The sequence below is a fragment of the Otolemur garnettii genome, unplaced genomic scaffold, assembly GCF_000181295.1.
Source record: "Otolemur garnettii isolate 467f Iridium unplaced genomic scaffold, OtoGar3 scaffold00174, whole genome shotgun sequence".
NCBI lineage: Eukaryota > Metazoa > Chordata > Mammalia > Primates > Galagidae > Otolemur > Otolemur garnettii.
In genome coordinates, this window is record NW_003852569.1 from 1,671,083 (window position 1) to 1,686,732 (window position 15,650).

The window sequence follows — 15,650 nt, forward strand, 5'->3', positions numbered from 1 at the left end:
AGCCTAGGAGTTGGAGGTTGCTGTGAGCTGTGATGCCATGGCACTCTACCCAGGGTGACAGCTTGAGGCTCTGTCTCAAAAAAAAAAAAAAAAAAAGATTGTGCCTGTGTTGCTCACTCTTTAGTGTTTACCTAGAGGAGAAAGCACTCAGGTGGGACTCTGTTCTCCCTTTGCCCTTCTCTTTTGGCAGGTCAGACCAACTCCAGAGAAGGTAGCCCTCAGACCAGCAGCTCTCAGCCTAACAAAGCCTTCATTGACACTGGGGAGGATGGTTCTTTGGAGTTGGCCAGCCTTCAGGCGCTTAGCATGTTAACTGGCCTTCATCTACTGGCCATTCTTGGGGGAGCCACAAAGACCCCTGTCGTCCTTTAACTTTTCTTCTTCAGCTACCCTGAGTTACTACTACCTCCTGAGATTTTTTTATACAAGTTATTTTGCTTTTTCTTTTTGAGACAGGGTCTTGCTCTGTCACCCAGGCTAGAGTACAGTGGCATCATCACAGCTCATAGCAACTCCAAACTCCTGGGCTCAAGCAATCCTGCTGCCTCATCCTCCAGAGTAGCTGGGACTACAGGCTCCCACCACAACATTTTTTCTATTTTATTTTAGAAACAGAGCCTCAAGCTGTTGCCCTGGGTAGAGTGCTGTGGCATCACAGCTCAGAGCAACCTCCAGCTTCTGGACTCAAGCCTCTGCTCCCAAGTAGCTGGGACTACAGACACCCACCACAATGCCTGGTTAATTTTTAGTTGCAGCTGTCATTGTTGTTTGGTGGGCCTGGCCTGGATTCGAACCTGCCAGCTCAGGTGTACGTGGCTGGCATCTTAGCCGCTTGAGCCACAGTTGCCGAGCCAGAGAGATAGTCATCTTGCTCTTGCTCAGACTTTTCTCAAACTCCTGAGCTGAGGGGATCCTCCTGCCTCGGCCTCTCAAGTAGCTGAGACTACAGGTACCGCCATGATGCCTAGATAAGTTTTTCTGTTTTTGTTGTTGTTGTTGTTGTTGTTGTTTTGAGACAGAGTCTCACTGTGTTGGTCTCTGTAGAGTATAGTGGTGTCATAGCTCACAGCAACCTCAAACTCTTTTGGACTTAAGCGATTCTCCTGCCTCAGCCTCCCAAGTAGGGGGTACTACAGGTGCCTACCACAACACCCAGCTATTTTTTGGTTGTAGTTGTTGCTGTTTGGCAGGCCCAGGATGGGCTCGAACCCACCACCTCCAATGTATGTGGCTGTTGCTCTTGCTCAGGCTGGTCTCAAACTCCTGAACTGAAGGGATCCTCCCTCCTCAGCCTCCCAGAGAGCTGGGATTATAGGCATGAGACACCCTGCCCAGCCTACACAATTGATTTAAGACTTACTCCTGAGTCCCCCGCACTATTTTACATTGTAGCTCCACTCAGCCTACTTGCCTCTGATTTTTTAGCTCCCTTCTGGTGCTGCTTCCAGTCTGCAGTGGGCTGACAGGAATTATAAGTACATGTAAAACCCTGGTAAATTGATTCAGAATAGAGGCCCCCAAATGGGCAAAGTGCTTGGCTTCCCTTCCTTGATTTTGAATTCTCTATTCAGTTGGGATTCTTTTGGGTGCTAGAAGTAAAACTTCTGGAAAATTGGAATAATCTCAAGCTATTTTTATTAAATTGTAATAATAGGCCAGGGCACAGTGGCTAATGCCTGTAATCTCAGCACTCTGGGAGGCTGAGGCAGGTAGATTGCCTGAGCTCACAGGTTTGAGACCAGCCTGAGCCAGAGAGAGACCTTGTCTCTAAAAATAGCTGGATATTATGGCAGGCTCCTGTAGTCCCAGTTACTTGAGAGACTAAAGCAGGAAGATCGCTTGAGCCCAAGAGTTTGAAGTTGCTGTGACACCACAGCCCTCCACCGAGGGCAACAAAATGAAGCTCTGTCTCAAAAAAAAAAAAAAAAAAAGCCATTAGTGTGTTCAGGAAGGTTGTCACAGTAGTGACCAGAGAGGAGCGGCTCTAGCAAAAATGACAGTCTCAGCACTGGTGGTGCAGTTGCGGTTTGGCATGTGGAGCGTAAAGGCCATGCAAGCCTGAGGCTTTGCCTTGGATCAGCCCAATATATCGACAGGAGCACAAGCTTGATCCGGGAAGCTGGTGGAGCCTTCAGAAAGAACAGGCGTAAGAGGAACTATATTTCCAGGCACAGGCTAAAGAACAACTGGCAGCCTTGAAAAAACATCATGGAGATTGAGTGTCTACAGAAATTGAGTGACATGGGCGGCACCTGTAGTTCAGTGGGTAGGGCGCCAGCCACATACACTGAGGCTGGTGGGTTCAAACCTAACCCAGGCCAGCTAAACAATGACAACAACCAAAAAATAGCCAGGTGTTGTGGCGGGTGCCTGTAGTCCCAGCTACTTGGGAGGCTGAGGCAAGAAAATAGCTTAAACCCGAGAGTTTAAGGTTGCTTTGAGCTGTGAAGCCACAGCACTCTACCGAAAGTGACATAGTGAAAGTCTTGTCTCAAAAAAAAAAAAAGAGGGCAGTGCCTGTGGCTCAAAGGAGTAGGGCACTGGCCCCATATGCCAGAGGTGGTGGGGTCAAACCCAGCCCTGGCCAAAAACTGCAAAAAAAAAAATAAATAAACTGAGTGACATAAGCAGATCAAAACGCTAAACCATGATGATTACATGTATACAGTTCCCCACAGAATGACACATATCAGTGCCTATTTCTGTGTAAACATAGTTCTGGTTTAATTAATATTTGTCTGTGGCCTACTAACAGATTATAATAAATTATCACCAGTGGGGGGAAAAATTATAATAGCATTCTAAACCCCACAGCCTTTGTTAGCAGTTTTCTTTCCTGACTTCTTTTCGTTTCACTGCTAGTTTTAGGTCCTAGGAGATTGGACCCAGAGTTATAGGCAGAAGACTCCCCTGTGGTGTCATATGGTCAACATGTTGTGGCTTGAGGGTCCAGCCCATCAGACTGATAACCCTTTCTAACTCGGCTCTCCTTCTCTCCTCAGACACAACGGGAACATCCTTTTGGACGCAGAAGGCCATATCATCCACATCGACTTTGGTTTCATCCTGTCTAGCTCACCCCGAAACCTGGGCTTTGAGACATCAGCCTTTAAACTGACCACAGAGTTTGTGGATGTGAGTCAGGAAGGAGAGATGCTTCTGGGGTCACTGTATTCTTTCTCCATCATGAGAGGGGATGTTGATGGCTCCCCACAAATTAGGGTGAGGCAGGATTTCCTGGGAGCTTCCTGCCTGATTAGGGCATAGGGAAACAAGGAAGCTTGGCACAATTCCTGCCCATGATTGGAAAAGGGGTTCTGGCAGTCTGTCTTGACACCTGTGCACAGCTCTCTGCTCTCTTGCCAGGTGATGGGTGGCCTAGATGGTGACATGTTCAACTACTATAAGATGCTGATGCTTCAAGGGCTGATTGCTGCTCGAAAACACATGGACAAGGTGGTGCAGATCGTGGAGATCATGCAGCAAGGTGGGCAGGGAGAGGCTGGGGGCTCACAGTGCCTCGGGAGGCTCCCTGGGTGGGGCCCTGGAGCATAGCACTTCCAGAAATTGATCGACCTCAAGACCTGGGGTGGGTGTGGTTCCCAGAGGGTTTCCTGCTCTGATCTGGTTCTTCAGGACACTCCTCCTGACCCTGACAGAAATGGGTCCAGGGCTGGGGAAGGGGTGACAGCAGCCCCCTCCTGGGCATCTCCAGGAAGAGTACAGAGTCACTGATGCTCCTGGTCCTCTCACCTCCCCATGCCTGCCCAGCTCTGAGCATCTCAGTCCCCTCTTCCCATCTCTTTTCCCTATTCCACTGTGACCTGATTCAGTCCCCATTCCCTTTCTCACCACTGACCCCCTCCTCTAGCTCTGAGCTGAGAACTATTTCCTCTGTCTTTCATCTTTATCTTCTTCCATTTTGCTTTTTCCACATTGCCTGGCCATCTACAGTCTTTGGCCCAGTACTCCTTCCTGTTTATCTCCCTCCCCAAGGCCCCAGGTGGGCACCAGGTCTGAGCTGCCAGTCTCCTCCTCCTCCCCACCCCTGCCCTACCCACAGGTTGTCGTCGTTGCTCAGGAGCATCCCCGTCCGGCCCCGTGATGACGGTGGCCCAGGTCATCTGTGAGTGTCAGACGTAGCATAGGCAGAGGCCTGCAACCAGATAAGTGCCCAGCTCAGGGCCCACTCCCAAGAGCCTCTTCCCAGCCTGCCCTCTGGGTTCTGACTCTGCCCCCCACCCCCTTACTGGGGAGCTGCACTGTTCCTCTTTCCTCCTCTGTCCACATGCCCTCACCTCCAGAGGGGCTGAGGAACCTGGGATGAAGAAGGGCTCAAGTCAGGGCCTCGTGCCACTTCCTCTCTGCCCAATCAGAACTACATCCACAGTCAGGGAACTCTGAGGTGGGAGGGAAGGGGCACTTCAGACACCCCTGGTCTGTATTTGCTGTGGCTGTTACTACTGTCCTATCTATCCATGACCCTCCCCGCCTGCTTCCCCCAGGTTCTCAGCTTCCTTGCTTCCATGGCTCCAGCACCATTCGCAACCTCAAAGAGAGGTTCCACATGAGCATGACAGAGGAGCAGCTTCAGCTACTGGTGGAGCAGATGGTAGATGGCAGCATGCGGTCCATCACCACCAAACTGTATGACGGCTTCCAGTACCTCACCAACGGCATCATGTGATATCCTCCTTCTCAGGCCCAGGGGTGGTGGGTGGAGCCCAGGGGCCCTCCCAGAGGAGCCCTTGTCTGAGAAATCCCAAACCAGGAAACCACCTACCCATCCATCCACCCGAGGGAAATGAAAGGCAAGAAATACAAAGGATCATGTGGTAACAGGCAAGAGACTGCGGGTGGGAGAGCCAGCTCTGGGGTCCAGACTTGCTGAGGCTTCCCTGCCCTCCAGCGCTGTCAGTATTACCACCTGACTGACTCCAGGACTCACTGCCCTCCAGAGAACAGAGGAGATGAATGTTGAGGGACGCCAGGGCCTATCTTCTCACCAGGATATGAGAGGTTCTCTGCAGGCCACCTACTTCATCTGTTCTGGGTCCCAAGAAAGGGGGATGAGTAGGTCTTTGGCACTTAGGACTCAATCCTGTGATTGGCCTTTGGCCAGGCTACTGCCCAACTGTGCCCCTCCCAGGAACTAGCCCTAGCCTAAGTTCCCCTAAGGTGGGCTCTGTACCTTCTGAGGTGCCTACTGCAGGGGCAAGGACAGGAATTACCAGGACCCCCACCCCCCGCCCATGTATGAGGGTGTGGCCTAGCCATGGGAATTCCTTACCCTGATCCCTTCCCCACACCCAGGGAAATAGCTCTCAATTTTTTATTTTTAATTTTTGTTTGAAATAAAGTCCTTAGTTAGCCATCTGTGTCACTTCCAAATTGGCTGCTTTTAAGGGGCAGGGGATGGGTGATGAGGAGTAAACAAAGGCACACACAGAAAGGGGAGGAATTCCTCGACTGCTCTGTCCCTGTCTTGGTCAGTGCCACTTCTTCCCTGAAAAGGGTCTCCCCAGGTTTGACTCCTGCCCCCTCCAACTTCACGTTGTCCAAGTCACAGAGGCCTGCATGGGGGTTAAACCACGAGCAGTTTTAATGGTCTGGTTTTCTATTTCCCCCATTGTTAGTATTATTACTACAAGAATAAAGATTCCTGAGAGCCTGTCTCCTCCTCCCTGGGCCCCCTTGACTGGACTCATCCCCACCAACCCCGCCCCTGGATTTCTGGGGTAAAAGAAAAGTGAAAGGCACTGCAGGGGTGGGGCGAGTTGAGCGCCAAGGAGTTGGGGGTGGGGTGTTAGGGCCTGGCCCAGAGGAAGAAAATTCCAGTCTGTGCCTGGAGGAATTGTGGAAGCTGTCCATGCCCCTATTGGTCCTTCCCTGTACCCATCTGGCAGGCCTATGACTGTCTCATCCTCCCAGCCCCAGTCCCACACTGGGGGTTCTGCAGCAAGAGCATAATTAGTGCTGGGCTCAGAAAGGAAGAATGGAGGGCCCACTACCAGGGCCCAAGGTCCTAACCCAAAAGGAGATTGCAAGTAACTATATTCCTCAAAAGCTTTTTCCTCAGGGTTGAGGGGGTGGGGGAAGAGAGGATTTGAACAAAATATGAATGTTAATGAAATGTCACAGCCCATGGACCAGGAAGCAGCAGGGAAAACCAGGCTCCTTGGGAAGAGAGAAGGGCTGGTCAGTCCTGGGCTTGAGGCCTAGTTGTCCCCGCTGCCCCCTTGCCGAGCCCTGATGAATGCCATGCCATGTGTGCGGAAATGGGTCTTGAGGTTGAGAGGGCTGTCACAACTCTTGCCACACACCTTACAGGTCAGTGGGCCCCCGGGAGGAGGCAAGGTTGAATCTCCACCATCTGGGTCAGACCTTGATGGAAGGGGACCCTCTTCCTCCCCATCCCCCAACTCCAGGGCACTGGCCCTACCTACACCCCGTCTCTTCTTGTGGCTGATGAAACGGTGCCGGCTCAGTGAGCCAGGGGAGGCAAAGCATAGGCCACAGTCGAGGCACTGTTGGGCACCACCACCCACCCTCAACCCCACAGCAAGGCTCTGTTCCACTGGTCCACTGCTTCGGTAGCGCATAGGGCCACGGCCTCCCAACCCAAGTCCTCCTCTGGGGGACTTTGCTGGCGGTGTTGTGCTGTCAGGCTCCTCGCTGCAAGAGTCAGAAGACTGGCGGCGTTTCCGGCCTGGCGCCTAGAGGAGAGTGGTGGAAACTGGGCCTCAACCATCACCCCCAGTCCTTGCATCTCCAAGACTGGGCCATTAGCCCAGCTTCCCACTCGCATGGTCCTTGCACAGCAGTCTGGCCTGTGCTTACCTGGGATCGGGCACCAGGTCCCCGGGCATTCCCCCGGCCAGTGGACGGGGCCCCAAGCGGCAAGCCATGCCGGACCTGCACGTGCTTCTCCAGGATGAGGCGGCTGCTGAAGGTGCGCTTCCCCTCCGTACAGTACCTGCAGGAGAGGGGCATAACCCAAGGCTGACAGGAGCCAGCCAGAGGAGTGCTCAGCCTCAGGCCACTTAGACAAGAGGCAGGTGAGAAAGTTCTCTGGGATACTGGGAAAGCCTTTTGGGAAGATGGGGGCAAGGGTTACCTGCATGGGTAAACTCGCTTGATGCCCTCGTGATTGACCCTGACATGGCGCCTCAGGCTGGGTGCCGAGCAGAAGGAGCGCTCACATAGCCGACAGGGAAACTTTTTCACTGACTGGGAGAGCAGGGGCAGGAAATGTCAGAGCCAGGCTGCAGGGCCCTGTCCCCATTGTCACACAGCTGGCCCTTCCTGTCCCCCTGGGGCCACTTACCTTGCCATGTTCCTTCTTCATGTGAGCCACATATTCATCACGCTCAGGGAACCAGGAATGACAGAGGCCACAGGTCCAGCCACCACCACCTCCCCCACCCTTGATGCCTTTGCTCCCTACTTCCCGCCGTGCCCGTTTGGTTGGGCGGGGGCGCTCAGGGGAGCTGGGCAGTTCTTCCTCTTCTGAAGATGAAGAGGATTCCTCAGTAGCAGGTACCGCCCCTCCCCCAGACACAGCCAGGTCTTCAGGCTCAGTCTTAGGTGTCAGAAGGGCACTCCTTTTCCCAGCAGGCTCCTCTCCCAAGCACCCAGACTGATGGGTGTTCTGTAGAGGGAGACAGGGCAGGGCTATTGTGGGGGAGGCCTAGCTTTTAACCCCTGCTCCCACCGCTGAGGGATGTGACCCCAGTCCCAGGTCAGCACAACTAAGCACCCACCCCCAGTCCTCTGTCCTGTACCTTGAGATGTTCCAACATGGTCCTTTTTTGGGCAAAGAGTAGAGGGCAGGATGGGCATTTAAAGACACTAACACGCTGGGGCAGCAGGTGCTGGTCGACATGCGAGGACAGCAGGGGCTTGTGGGTGAAGACCGTGTCACACATGGCGCACTTGTAGATCTGCCTGTGGGCAGAAGACAGTGTGACATCAGGTGGGGTAGGCATCCTGCCCCCTGGCTTGCCCCCAGCCCGTGGTCTCACTTGGCCTGCTGCATGAGGAAACTGGGATGCTGGGTATAGAGGTGAGCATGGGCGCTGGGTCCAGACTTGAAGGCCATGGGGCAGATGGGGCACTTGTGGAAAACCTCACAGTGCGAAGCCTGGACATGGGACTTGATGGAGTTCATGCTCCCAAATACCACCGCACAGCTGGGGCACCTTGGGGAGGAAGCAGAAGCCCCTGTGGTGAGGTGAGGGCATCTCATGCCCACCCTCACCCCGTTTATTCTCAGGGACTGGTCCTCCAAGGAGGAAATCAGCAGTGAAGCCTGAACAAGGCAGAGCAAGAGGGAGCTGTAGAGGCCTGGGGAGCGGCACTCCAGAGGCAACCCACTTCCCCTCAACTCTGTGAGGAAGGTAGGACTTGCCACTTCAGGATGGAGTCTGCCCACACAACAAGGCCAAGAAATGGCAGGAGAGATGGGAGTCTCCCCAGGAGACCCTAAAGCCCCATGGAGGGAAGGGTACGAGGCACCTGTATCCTACGCGGCGAGAGAAATGCAGACAGGCCTCACGGAGATGGGTCTGAAAATTGGCTTGCAGGAAGTTGCCCCCACACTCGGGACAGACGTGTGGGGGTCGATTCTTATGCATGCGCTGGTGGGCACTGAAGCTGCAATGGTTGGGGAGCATCATGGGGCAGGTTGGGCACACCTGTCAGTGGGTCAAACAAGGCAAGGCGGTGAGGAGTGTCTTGGACCCCCTGCTTCTAACCAAGCCCCCAACTCCTTCCTAGATCTTATCACCACAGCATGTGGCTATCCCCATCCCAGATAAGGGCTGTGAAAGGCAACTCACAGTGCTAGTGGCCCCAAGGGCAGGGGGCCCAAGCTGCTGGAAGTGGGCTGCCATGCCAGCCTTGTCCCGGCACTGCTCCTTGCACTCCAGACAGCGAAAGCACGTGTAAGCAGAGGTGGCAGGGGCAACAGGAGGGTCCACTGAGAGTGGCAGAACAGGGGCCTCAGGAGCAACTGTTGTGATGGCAGATGTGATGGCCCCCTCACCCTTGCCTAAGGCAGGCAAGATCAGAGGTCCAGGAATAGGTGGGACAGCCACAGGCAGCAGGGGTGTAATGTCCGGCTGCCCCACCATCTGGTCGAGGGCCACTGGCCTCATGACCAAATGCGAGCACTGCATAACAAGCCCCTTGTCCTTATGCTCGCGGGCGTGCAGGAGCAGGCTGCACTTGTTAAAGAAGACCAGGCGGCGCGCGCAGTGGTTGCAAGTGACCTCGATGCGCATGCTCCGGCGGTCATAGTGTCGTGCCAGACTCTTCTCCAGAGAGAAGGCGTCCCCACACTCAAGGCAGCGATAGCCTGTTGGGGGCAGGGCCAGCCCAGCCTCCACAGGCGGGCTCAGGTTTGGCCTGTACGCAGGCAGCAGGTTCTTGCTGGTGAGGACCTTGTTAAAGGCTTCCACCAGGCTGGATTGTGTCCGTGAGATCACCGTGCCGCCTCCCACACCTGCCCCAGTGGCTGTCTTTGAAGGATGCACCATCACCACTGAGGCACCATTCACCTTCTGCCCCCCTAACCCCAGCCCTGCCCGCCCCTCAGCTTTGGACAGGGCTTGGGGCACCAAGCTCAGTACATTCTTAGCAATCGTCTTAGGACTGGTGGCAGTCCCCCCAGGAAGAACTACAGCTTTGCGGGCCACACTGGCTGCCATCAGCATGGCAGTGCTGGCATTCTGGATGGTGGCCACAGGGAGCACAGTGCCCTTCAGCCTCGTACCATCACCCAACTGCACACTCACCACCTTTGGACCTTCAGGGGCTGGTGTTGCAGGGGACAGCTTTAGGAGGCTGGCCTCAGCCAGGAAGGCCCCCTCAGCCAAGGGGGCAGGCGTGTCAGGGTCCGAGGGGATTCGGGTTACAGTCCTTGTGATACTCCCGCAGGATGTCTTAATGGTTTTGATCCGCACTTTCAGAGGCCTAGAGGAGCTGGAGGAGGTGGGGGAGTCATTGCTGTCCTCATCTGCTGCCTCAGCTCCACTAGAAGGACTATGGGGACTTTCCTGGAGAGACTTGTCCACTGGCCCCTCGTCTTCTTCCTTCAGGGGCTGACAGCTGGGTACTTTGAGGGAGGTGGGAGGGCTCTGATGCCCTGGAGATTGCTTGAAGAAGGGCATTCCAGCAACCGGGGGGGATGAGGTGCTGGCAGGGATGCCCGAGGCTTTAGGGTTAGAGCCCAAGGCTCCCTGGGCTATATCCTGGGGGTGAAGGGGGCTGCAGCTTTCCTGTTTCAAGGCCCGCAGCAGTGGGGAAGAACCAGGTGGCAGCAGGTTTGGGCCATTCTCCTGGCCCAACTCAAAGGGAGATGAGAAAGTGGGTGGGGTCATGGCCCCCTCCCGAGAGGAAGGTGCAGAGGAAGGCAGGGTATCTGAGTGCTCCCCTGGCTCAGGCCCAAAATGAGCAAAGAGGTCTAAAGGAGTTTTGTCTTCCATGGCTTTTTCTTTCCAGGTATCCACAGTGGGAGGAGCTGGAGAGTGAGGGGTTCCTGGGAGAGATGCCTCAGGGCCCCCAAAACCATTTTGCATCAGACAAGGCTCCACACATTCTTCCTTAATCAATACCTCAGCCTGCCCCCCCTCCTCTCCTAACTCCCCAGCCAGAGCCTCAGACTGCTCAGGACACACAGTATGCTTGACAATGACGCTGACTGTGGAAATATCTGGCAGTGGCAGGCCATGCTCAGAAGCCTGGGCTGGACCCACAGGGCCATCCCCAGCAGAGGCTGCTTCTGTATCTTTAGATTCGACTCCTCCACTGGGTTCTGGCTTCTCTGGGCCTCTTGGCCCCTCATTTTCTTCAGGCTCAGAGTGGATGGCTTCATTCGCATCAATGTCAGGGATATCAAAGGCAGCAAGGAGGTCATCGAAATCAGGGGTCTTCATGTCCCCCATAGCGCCCAGACCTGATGAAAACAGGAAGGAGCAGGAAAAACTGAGACATCCAGAAGACAAGCCCTGGACTTCCTCCCTGAGGATTTCCCTATTTAACCTCTCTCAAAACAGAGGTGCTGGAGGTGCTAACTTGCCAACCCCTGACATCAGAAGAGGCAGCATGCACGTACCTGGTCAGTCTCCAAAATCCAGAGAAAGCAGAGGAAAAGAGACTTCTCAGAAATACAAAGTAGGGCCAGGCATAGTGGTTCACACCTGTAATCTTAGCACTTTAAGACACCAAAGGAGGATTGCTTGAAGCCAGGAATTCAAGACCAGGCTGAGCAACATAGCAAGACCCCATCTCTAAAAAAAAAAAAAAAAAGTTGAAACACTTAGCTGGGTATAATAGCTCACAACTGTAGTCCCAGTTACTTGGGAGATTCTCCTGAGGCAGGAGAATCACTGGAGCCCAGGAGTTGGAGCCTGCAGTGAGCTATGATTCCACCACTGCACTCCTGATGACAAAGTGAACCCTATCTCTAAAATAAATAAAAATAAATAGAGTCTCAAGCTGTCACCCTGGGTAGAGTGCCATGGCATCACAGCTCACAGTAACCTCCAATTCTTAGGCGCAAGAGATCCTCTTGCCTAAGTTTTTCATTTTTTAGTAGAAACAGGGTCTCACTTTTGCTCAGGATGGTCTCAAACTCGAGCTCCAGCTATCTAGGATTACAGGTGTAAGGCACTGCACCCAGCCTATCCAGCCTAACAAATATATATATATACACACACACACACACACACACATATATACATTTTGTTGTTGCTGTTGAGACAGTCTCACTCTCACCCTCAGTAGAGTGGTGTGGTGTCAGAGCTCATAGCAACCTCAAACTCTTGGGCTTAAGTGATTCTCTTGCCTCAGCCTCCCAAGTAGCTGGGACTACAGGCGCCCGCCACAACACCCAACTATTTTTTTGTTGCGGTTGTCATTGTTGTTTAGCAGGCCCAGGCTCGATTTGAACCCACCAGCCTGTGTATGTGGCCAGCGCCCTAACCACTGAGATATGGGCACCAAGCCTACAAAGAAGAGTATAGAGGCACAGGTAGCTCATCCTCTCTTCTGCCCAACAAAGAATTAATCAATTGGTATTATTATCAGAGAGGAGGATATACACAACACTCTAGGTTTGAAGGCACATTCATGTCAATAGAGGAACAATTCCTATTCTTCACAGGTCTTCTGGGATCCACAGAGATCTGACAGGCCATATGTACAAAAGGGAAGTAACATAAGGAAAAACTTAAGAAACAATTCTGGGGTGGTGCCTGTGGCTCAAAGGAGTTAAGGCACCGGCCCCGTATGCTGGAGGTGGCGGGTTCAAACCCAGCCCCGGCCAAAAACTACAAAAAAGAAAAGAAACAATTCTGGATTAGCTTGGTCATGGGCTGCCACAGAAGCAAATTATTTCAGTACCTTACTTTTACTGTTTGACAAAGGGGACAAGTGATCTATGTGTCACAGGGTCATTCTGGAATGATATGAAATTGTAAGTGTACAGTTAAGTACACCCCACCCCCTCCTCGCAACCCCAGACCTATTCTCCAAGTCAGATCCAGGATAGGACTGATTGTTCCAGCTGGGCCAAGCAGGACACATCAAGTCAAGGAGGAGCTGGGAAGGAATAAGCACTAGGAACCTGGGATGGAGTCAGAGACAAGAGTCAGGGGCATGTAAGGTCAAATCGGCAGCACCTAGGGCCATCAATTGCACCTGGAGATCTAGCTTGGTCAGTGGGGAGATGTGGACTGAGTGAAATCATCCAAGAAACTTAGATGGAAGAATAAGACAGAGGAACAGAAAGAAACAAAGAGAAGAGAGACAGAGGGGAAAACAGTGACGGCAGCTTGGTCACAAGGGCCCCAGCCTAGGCCTCTCCTGCCACAAACACCTGCTGCTCCCTCACTACCTTCCCCAGAGGGCCTTGGTCTGCCCTCCCCATCTTACTTTCTCAGCCAAACCCCCATGGTAACAGCTTAACCAGCACAGCTGCCACGATGGGGACAATCCAGCTCCTGGCCTCAGTCTACTCCCCAACTCAAACTGCTTGCCCTCAAAATCCTCCTTTGGCCACAAGAGCCCAGGAGGTCTCACCCAACCCCAACCTGAACCAGCCCCCCCCAAAATCCTACAAGACATACGTGGCACTAAATCAACAAGAAGGCCAGCTCAGAGCATGTGGGCACCCAGGTCTGTCCCCTACCAGTTTCTCCCCATAAGTGTTTTTGTGTCTTAAAGAGCAACTAAAAAAGTCACTATCCTGGGCAGTGCCTGTGGCTCAGTGGGAAGGGCACCAGCCCCATATACCCAGAGTGGCAGGTTTGAACCCAGCCCCAGCCAAATTGCAACAACAAAAAATAGCCGGGCATTGTGGCAGGCACCTGTAGTCCCGGCTACTCGGGAGGCTGAGGCAAGAGAATTGCCTAAGCCCAAGAGCTGGAGGTTGCTGTGAGCTGGGACGCCACAGCACTCTACTGAGAGTGACAAAGTGAGACTCTGTCTCTAAAAAAAAAAGTAGCTATCCTTACACATTCTCTGCTCAGGATGCAAGCCATTTCCCAGGGCCAATTCTCTCACCTCTTTCCAGCCTTCAGACTGTAACTGGAGACAGTCCCAGCAGGTGGCAGCTGGCATTGCTGGAGACCAAGGTGGGGGTGGGGGAAAAGGTGTGAAGTAGAAGAAAGCAGGAGTCCTCCCCTCACCTCTGCCCCCTCACTTAATTCTGCAGACTGTGCTTGAACAAAGCCCTTCACCTTGTTCCAGCCCTGTTGAATCCACAGGGTGGTCCTGGGCCTTGCTCACCCCCCACAAAGAGGACTCAGAAGAGTGGGCTGGTCAAGCACAGGCTGGGGGGACTATAAGAAAACACTAGAACTCACCTCCCCCAACCATCTCTCTCTTTGGCTTCCAAGTGACTTAGAGGTCATCCAATCGCCACCAACCGAAAGCAGTCAACTAAGCAGGGACCTCAAGGCCAAGGAGACTCCCCTTTCCCCTACCTAGCCCTTTCTGCAACTGCTGGCACCCTGCCCCTAGGGCTCCCACCTCCCCTTCTCCCTCTTCTCTGTTCTTCCCCAAAAGCCAAAGGTAGGGACCGAACAGGCCCAGGTAGGGTGGGGGCTTCACTGCTCTCTGCCCGGGCCCCAGGCCTGCTGCGCAGAGGAGGGCAGAGGAGGGCGAGGGGCCGGCGATTAGGTTGCGGCCAAGCTGGGCAGCCGGTGGAATTAAGTCCCTGCCATCTGCCGTGGGCTAGCGCGGGGAACAGATCTGGGGTTGCAAGGAGGAGGCGGGGTGTACTTAAGAGAAGCTAGAGGGGAAACTGAGACGCACGGCGCTTCTCTCGCTCCCCTCACTCCCACCTGCATGCACAGTGAATGAAGACCGGGCCTCAGCCAGGCCAGGTCCGTGGGGAGCTGCTGCGCAGAACCTTGGGGCTCCGGACTAAACAGCACCGGGGGATGCATGGAAGGAGTGGGAAGGGAAGGTCTCAGCGTGACTCTCAGCTCTGCAGTTGGTCGGTCCCAACTCGGACCTCGTCCCTCCCCTCTGTGCGCAGTGCAGCCTCCTCCTGGCGCGGACTCCGGAGTCTCTTGAGACAGAGGAGTGATCGGAAAGCGCTCGGCGGGCCGGGGGCACTAGCCTGAGTCTTGCGAGGCCCGGGCGCTGACCCCCGCCCAGTCGAGGTGCAGGCTCCGCTGCGGCCTGGCCCAGTTCCCCCGCCCCCATCCCCGGACACGGACACCATTTTAGGTCGCGACATCCCGCAGCCTCCGGTCCCGGGCCGCACTTCAGGAACCTCTTGGGCTGGGGGGGCTGGGACTTAGGGTCCCCAACCCTCCTATGTTTACCCGACTGGGTCTGTGCTTCCAACACACTGGGAGTTTCGCCCATCTACCCAAGGGATGGAGGCGGCGTCTAGGCCTCCCTAGAAGCCGCCCCAGGGGGCGGCGCGGAGAAGGGGGGGTAGTTGACCAAGTGGGGGAGGGGCGGGGGCATTTACCCGCCCCCCCAGGGGCGGAGCCGAGGGCGGGTATTTACACCAGCACACTTACTTGTTCCGCTCCCGGTGCGAACCGGGACTAGGCGATCTATACCCAGCTCCAGCCGCCGCCGCCGCCGCCGCCCTCCCTACGGCCGCCGCTACTTCCTGCTTCTCTCCGGTTCGGCCTCCCTCCTCCCTCAGCGCCCTCCGCGCTCCGGGCCGGGGGTGCCCGCTTTTGCACTCGCCATTGGCCGGCCCCCGCGTCGTTCAGTCCTGCGCCCCTCCCAGCCCCGCGCCGGGTTGGCCTTAAGTACTGCCGCTCGGAACTGGCCCCGCAAGGTCCTCGTATCCTCATTGGGCGTAGAACCTAGGCCCCTTGAAGAATCCTCTCCTCATTGGCAGCGCCGAGGTCCACCTGCCCCTTCGGTGCATCTCAAAAGCGATTGGCTTGCGTCACTGTCGCTTAGAAAGAAGCCAGCGTGATTCCCGGCTTTCCTATTGGACGGGAGACCATCCCAAGTGCGTCTCCGCCCCTCACTCCCTATTGGCCGCCCGGAGATTGGCGCTGCTGCTCTTATGCAAATTTAGGAACTTTGCTTTTGCGTAGTGGGCACTTTGAGCAGAACCTGGTTGACTCCGAGCGGAGCCCTGAAAAGTAGATCCGTTTTCTTTTTTTTTT

The 15,650-nt window shown here is 54.6% G+C and overlaps 2 protein-coding genes across 4 annotated transcripts in view; one reads left to right on the top strand and one right to left on the bottom strand.

The window, feature by feature from the left end:
- PI4KB (phosphatidylinositol 4-kinase beta) overlaps nt 1–5,376 on the top strand; it is a 38,165-nt gene extending 32,789 nt beyond the window's left edge. The window contains exons 8-10 of the mRNA XM_012811737.2: nt 3,003–3,135; nt 3,367–3,487; nt 4,506–5,376. Of these exons, the coding sequence (XP_012667191.1) occupies nt 3,003–3,135; nt 3,367–3,487; nt 4,506–4,687 (436 nt within the window). The 3' untranslated portion in view covers nt 4,688–5,376. The remainder of the gene's footprint in view (nt 1–3,002; nt 3,136–3,366; nt 3,488–4,505) is intronic.
- Nucleotides 5,377–5,535: 159 nt separating this feature from the next.
- ZNF687 (zinc finger protein 687) lies at nt 5,536–15,363 on the bottom strand. Of its 3 annotated transcripts, none has more exons than XM_003800376.3 (9): nt 15,042–15,363; nt 8,841–10,957; nt 8,518–8,696; nt 8,025–8,201; nt 7,785–7,947; nt 7,328–7,651; nt 7,118–7,230; nt 6,841–6,976; nt 5,536–6,716 (listed from the first exon to the last, which is right to left on the bottom strand). In XM_003800376.3, exons 2-9 carry the CDS (start codon nt 10,944–10,946, stop codon nt 6,219–6,221), a joined length of 3,696 nt encoding a protein of 1,231 aa, XP_003800424.1. In that variant the 5' UTR covers nt 10,947–10,957; nt 15,042–15,363; the 3' UTR covers nt 5,536–6,218. The 3 variants fall into 3 exon arrangements, with proteins under 3 accessions (XP_003800424.1, XP_012667217.1, XP_012667216.1); XM_012811763.2 differs by lacking the exon at nt 15,042–15,363 and adding an exon at nt 11,117–11,210; XM_012811762.2 differs by lacking the exon at nt 15,042–15,363 and having other exon boundaries at nt 8,841–11,041.
- Between the last annotated feature and the right edge of the window lie 287 nt (nt 15,364–15,650).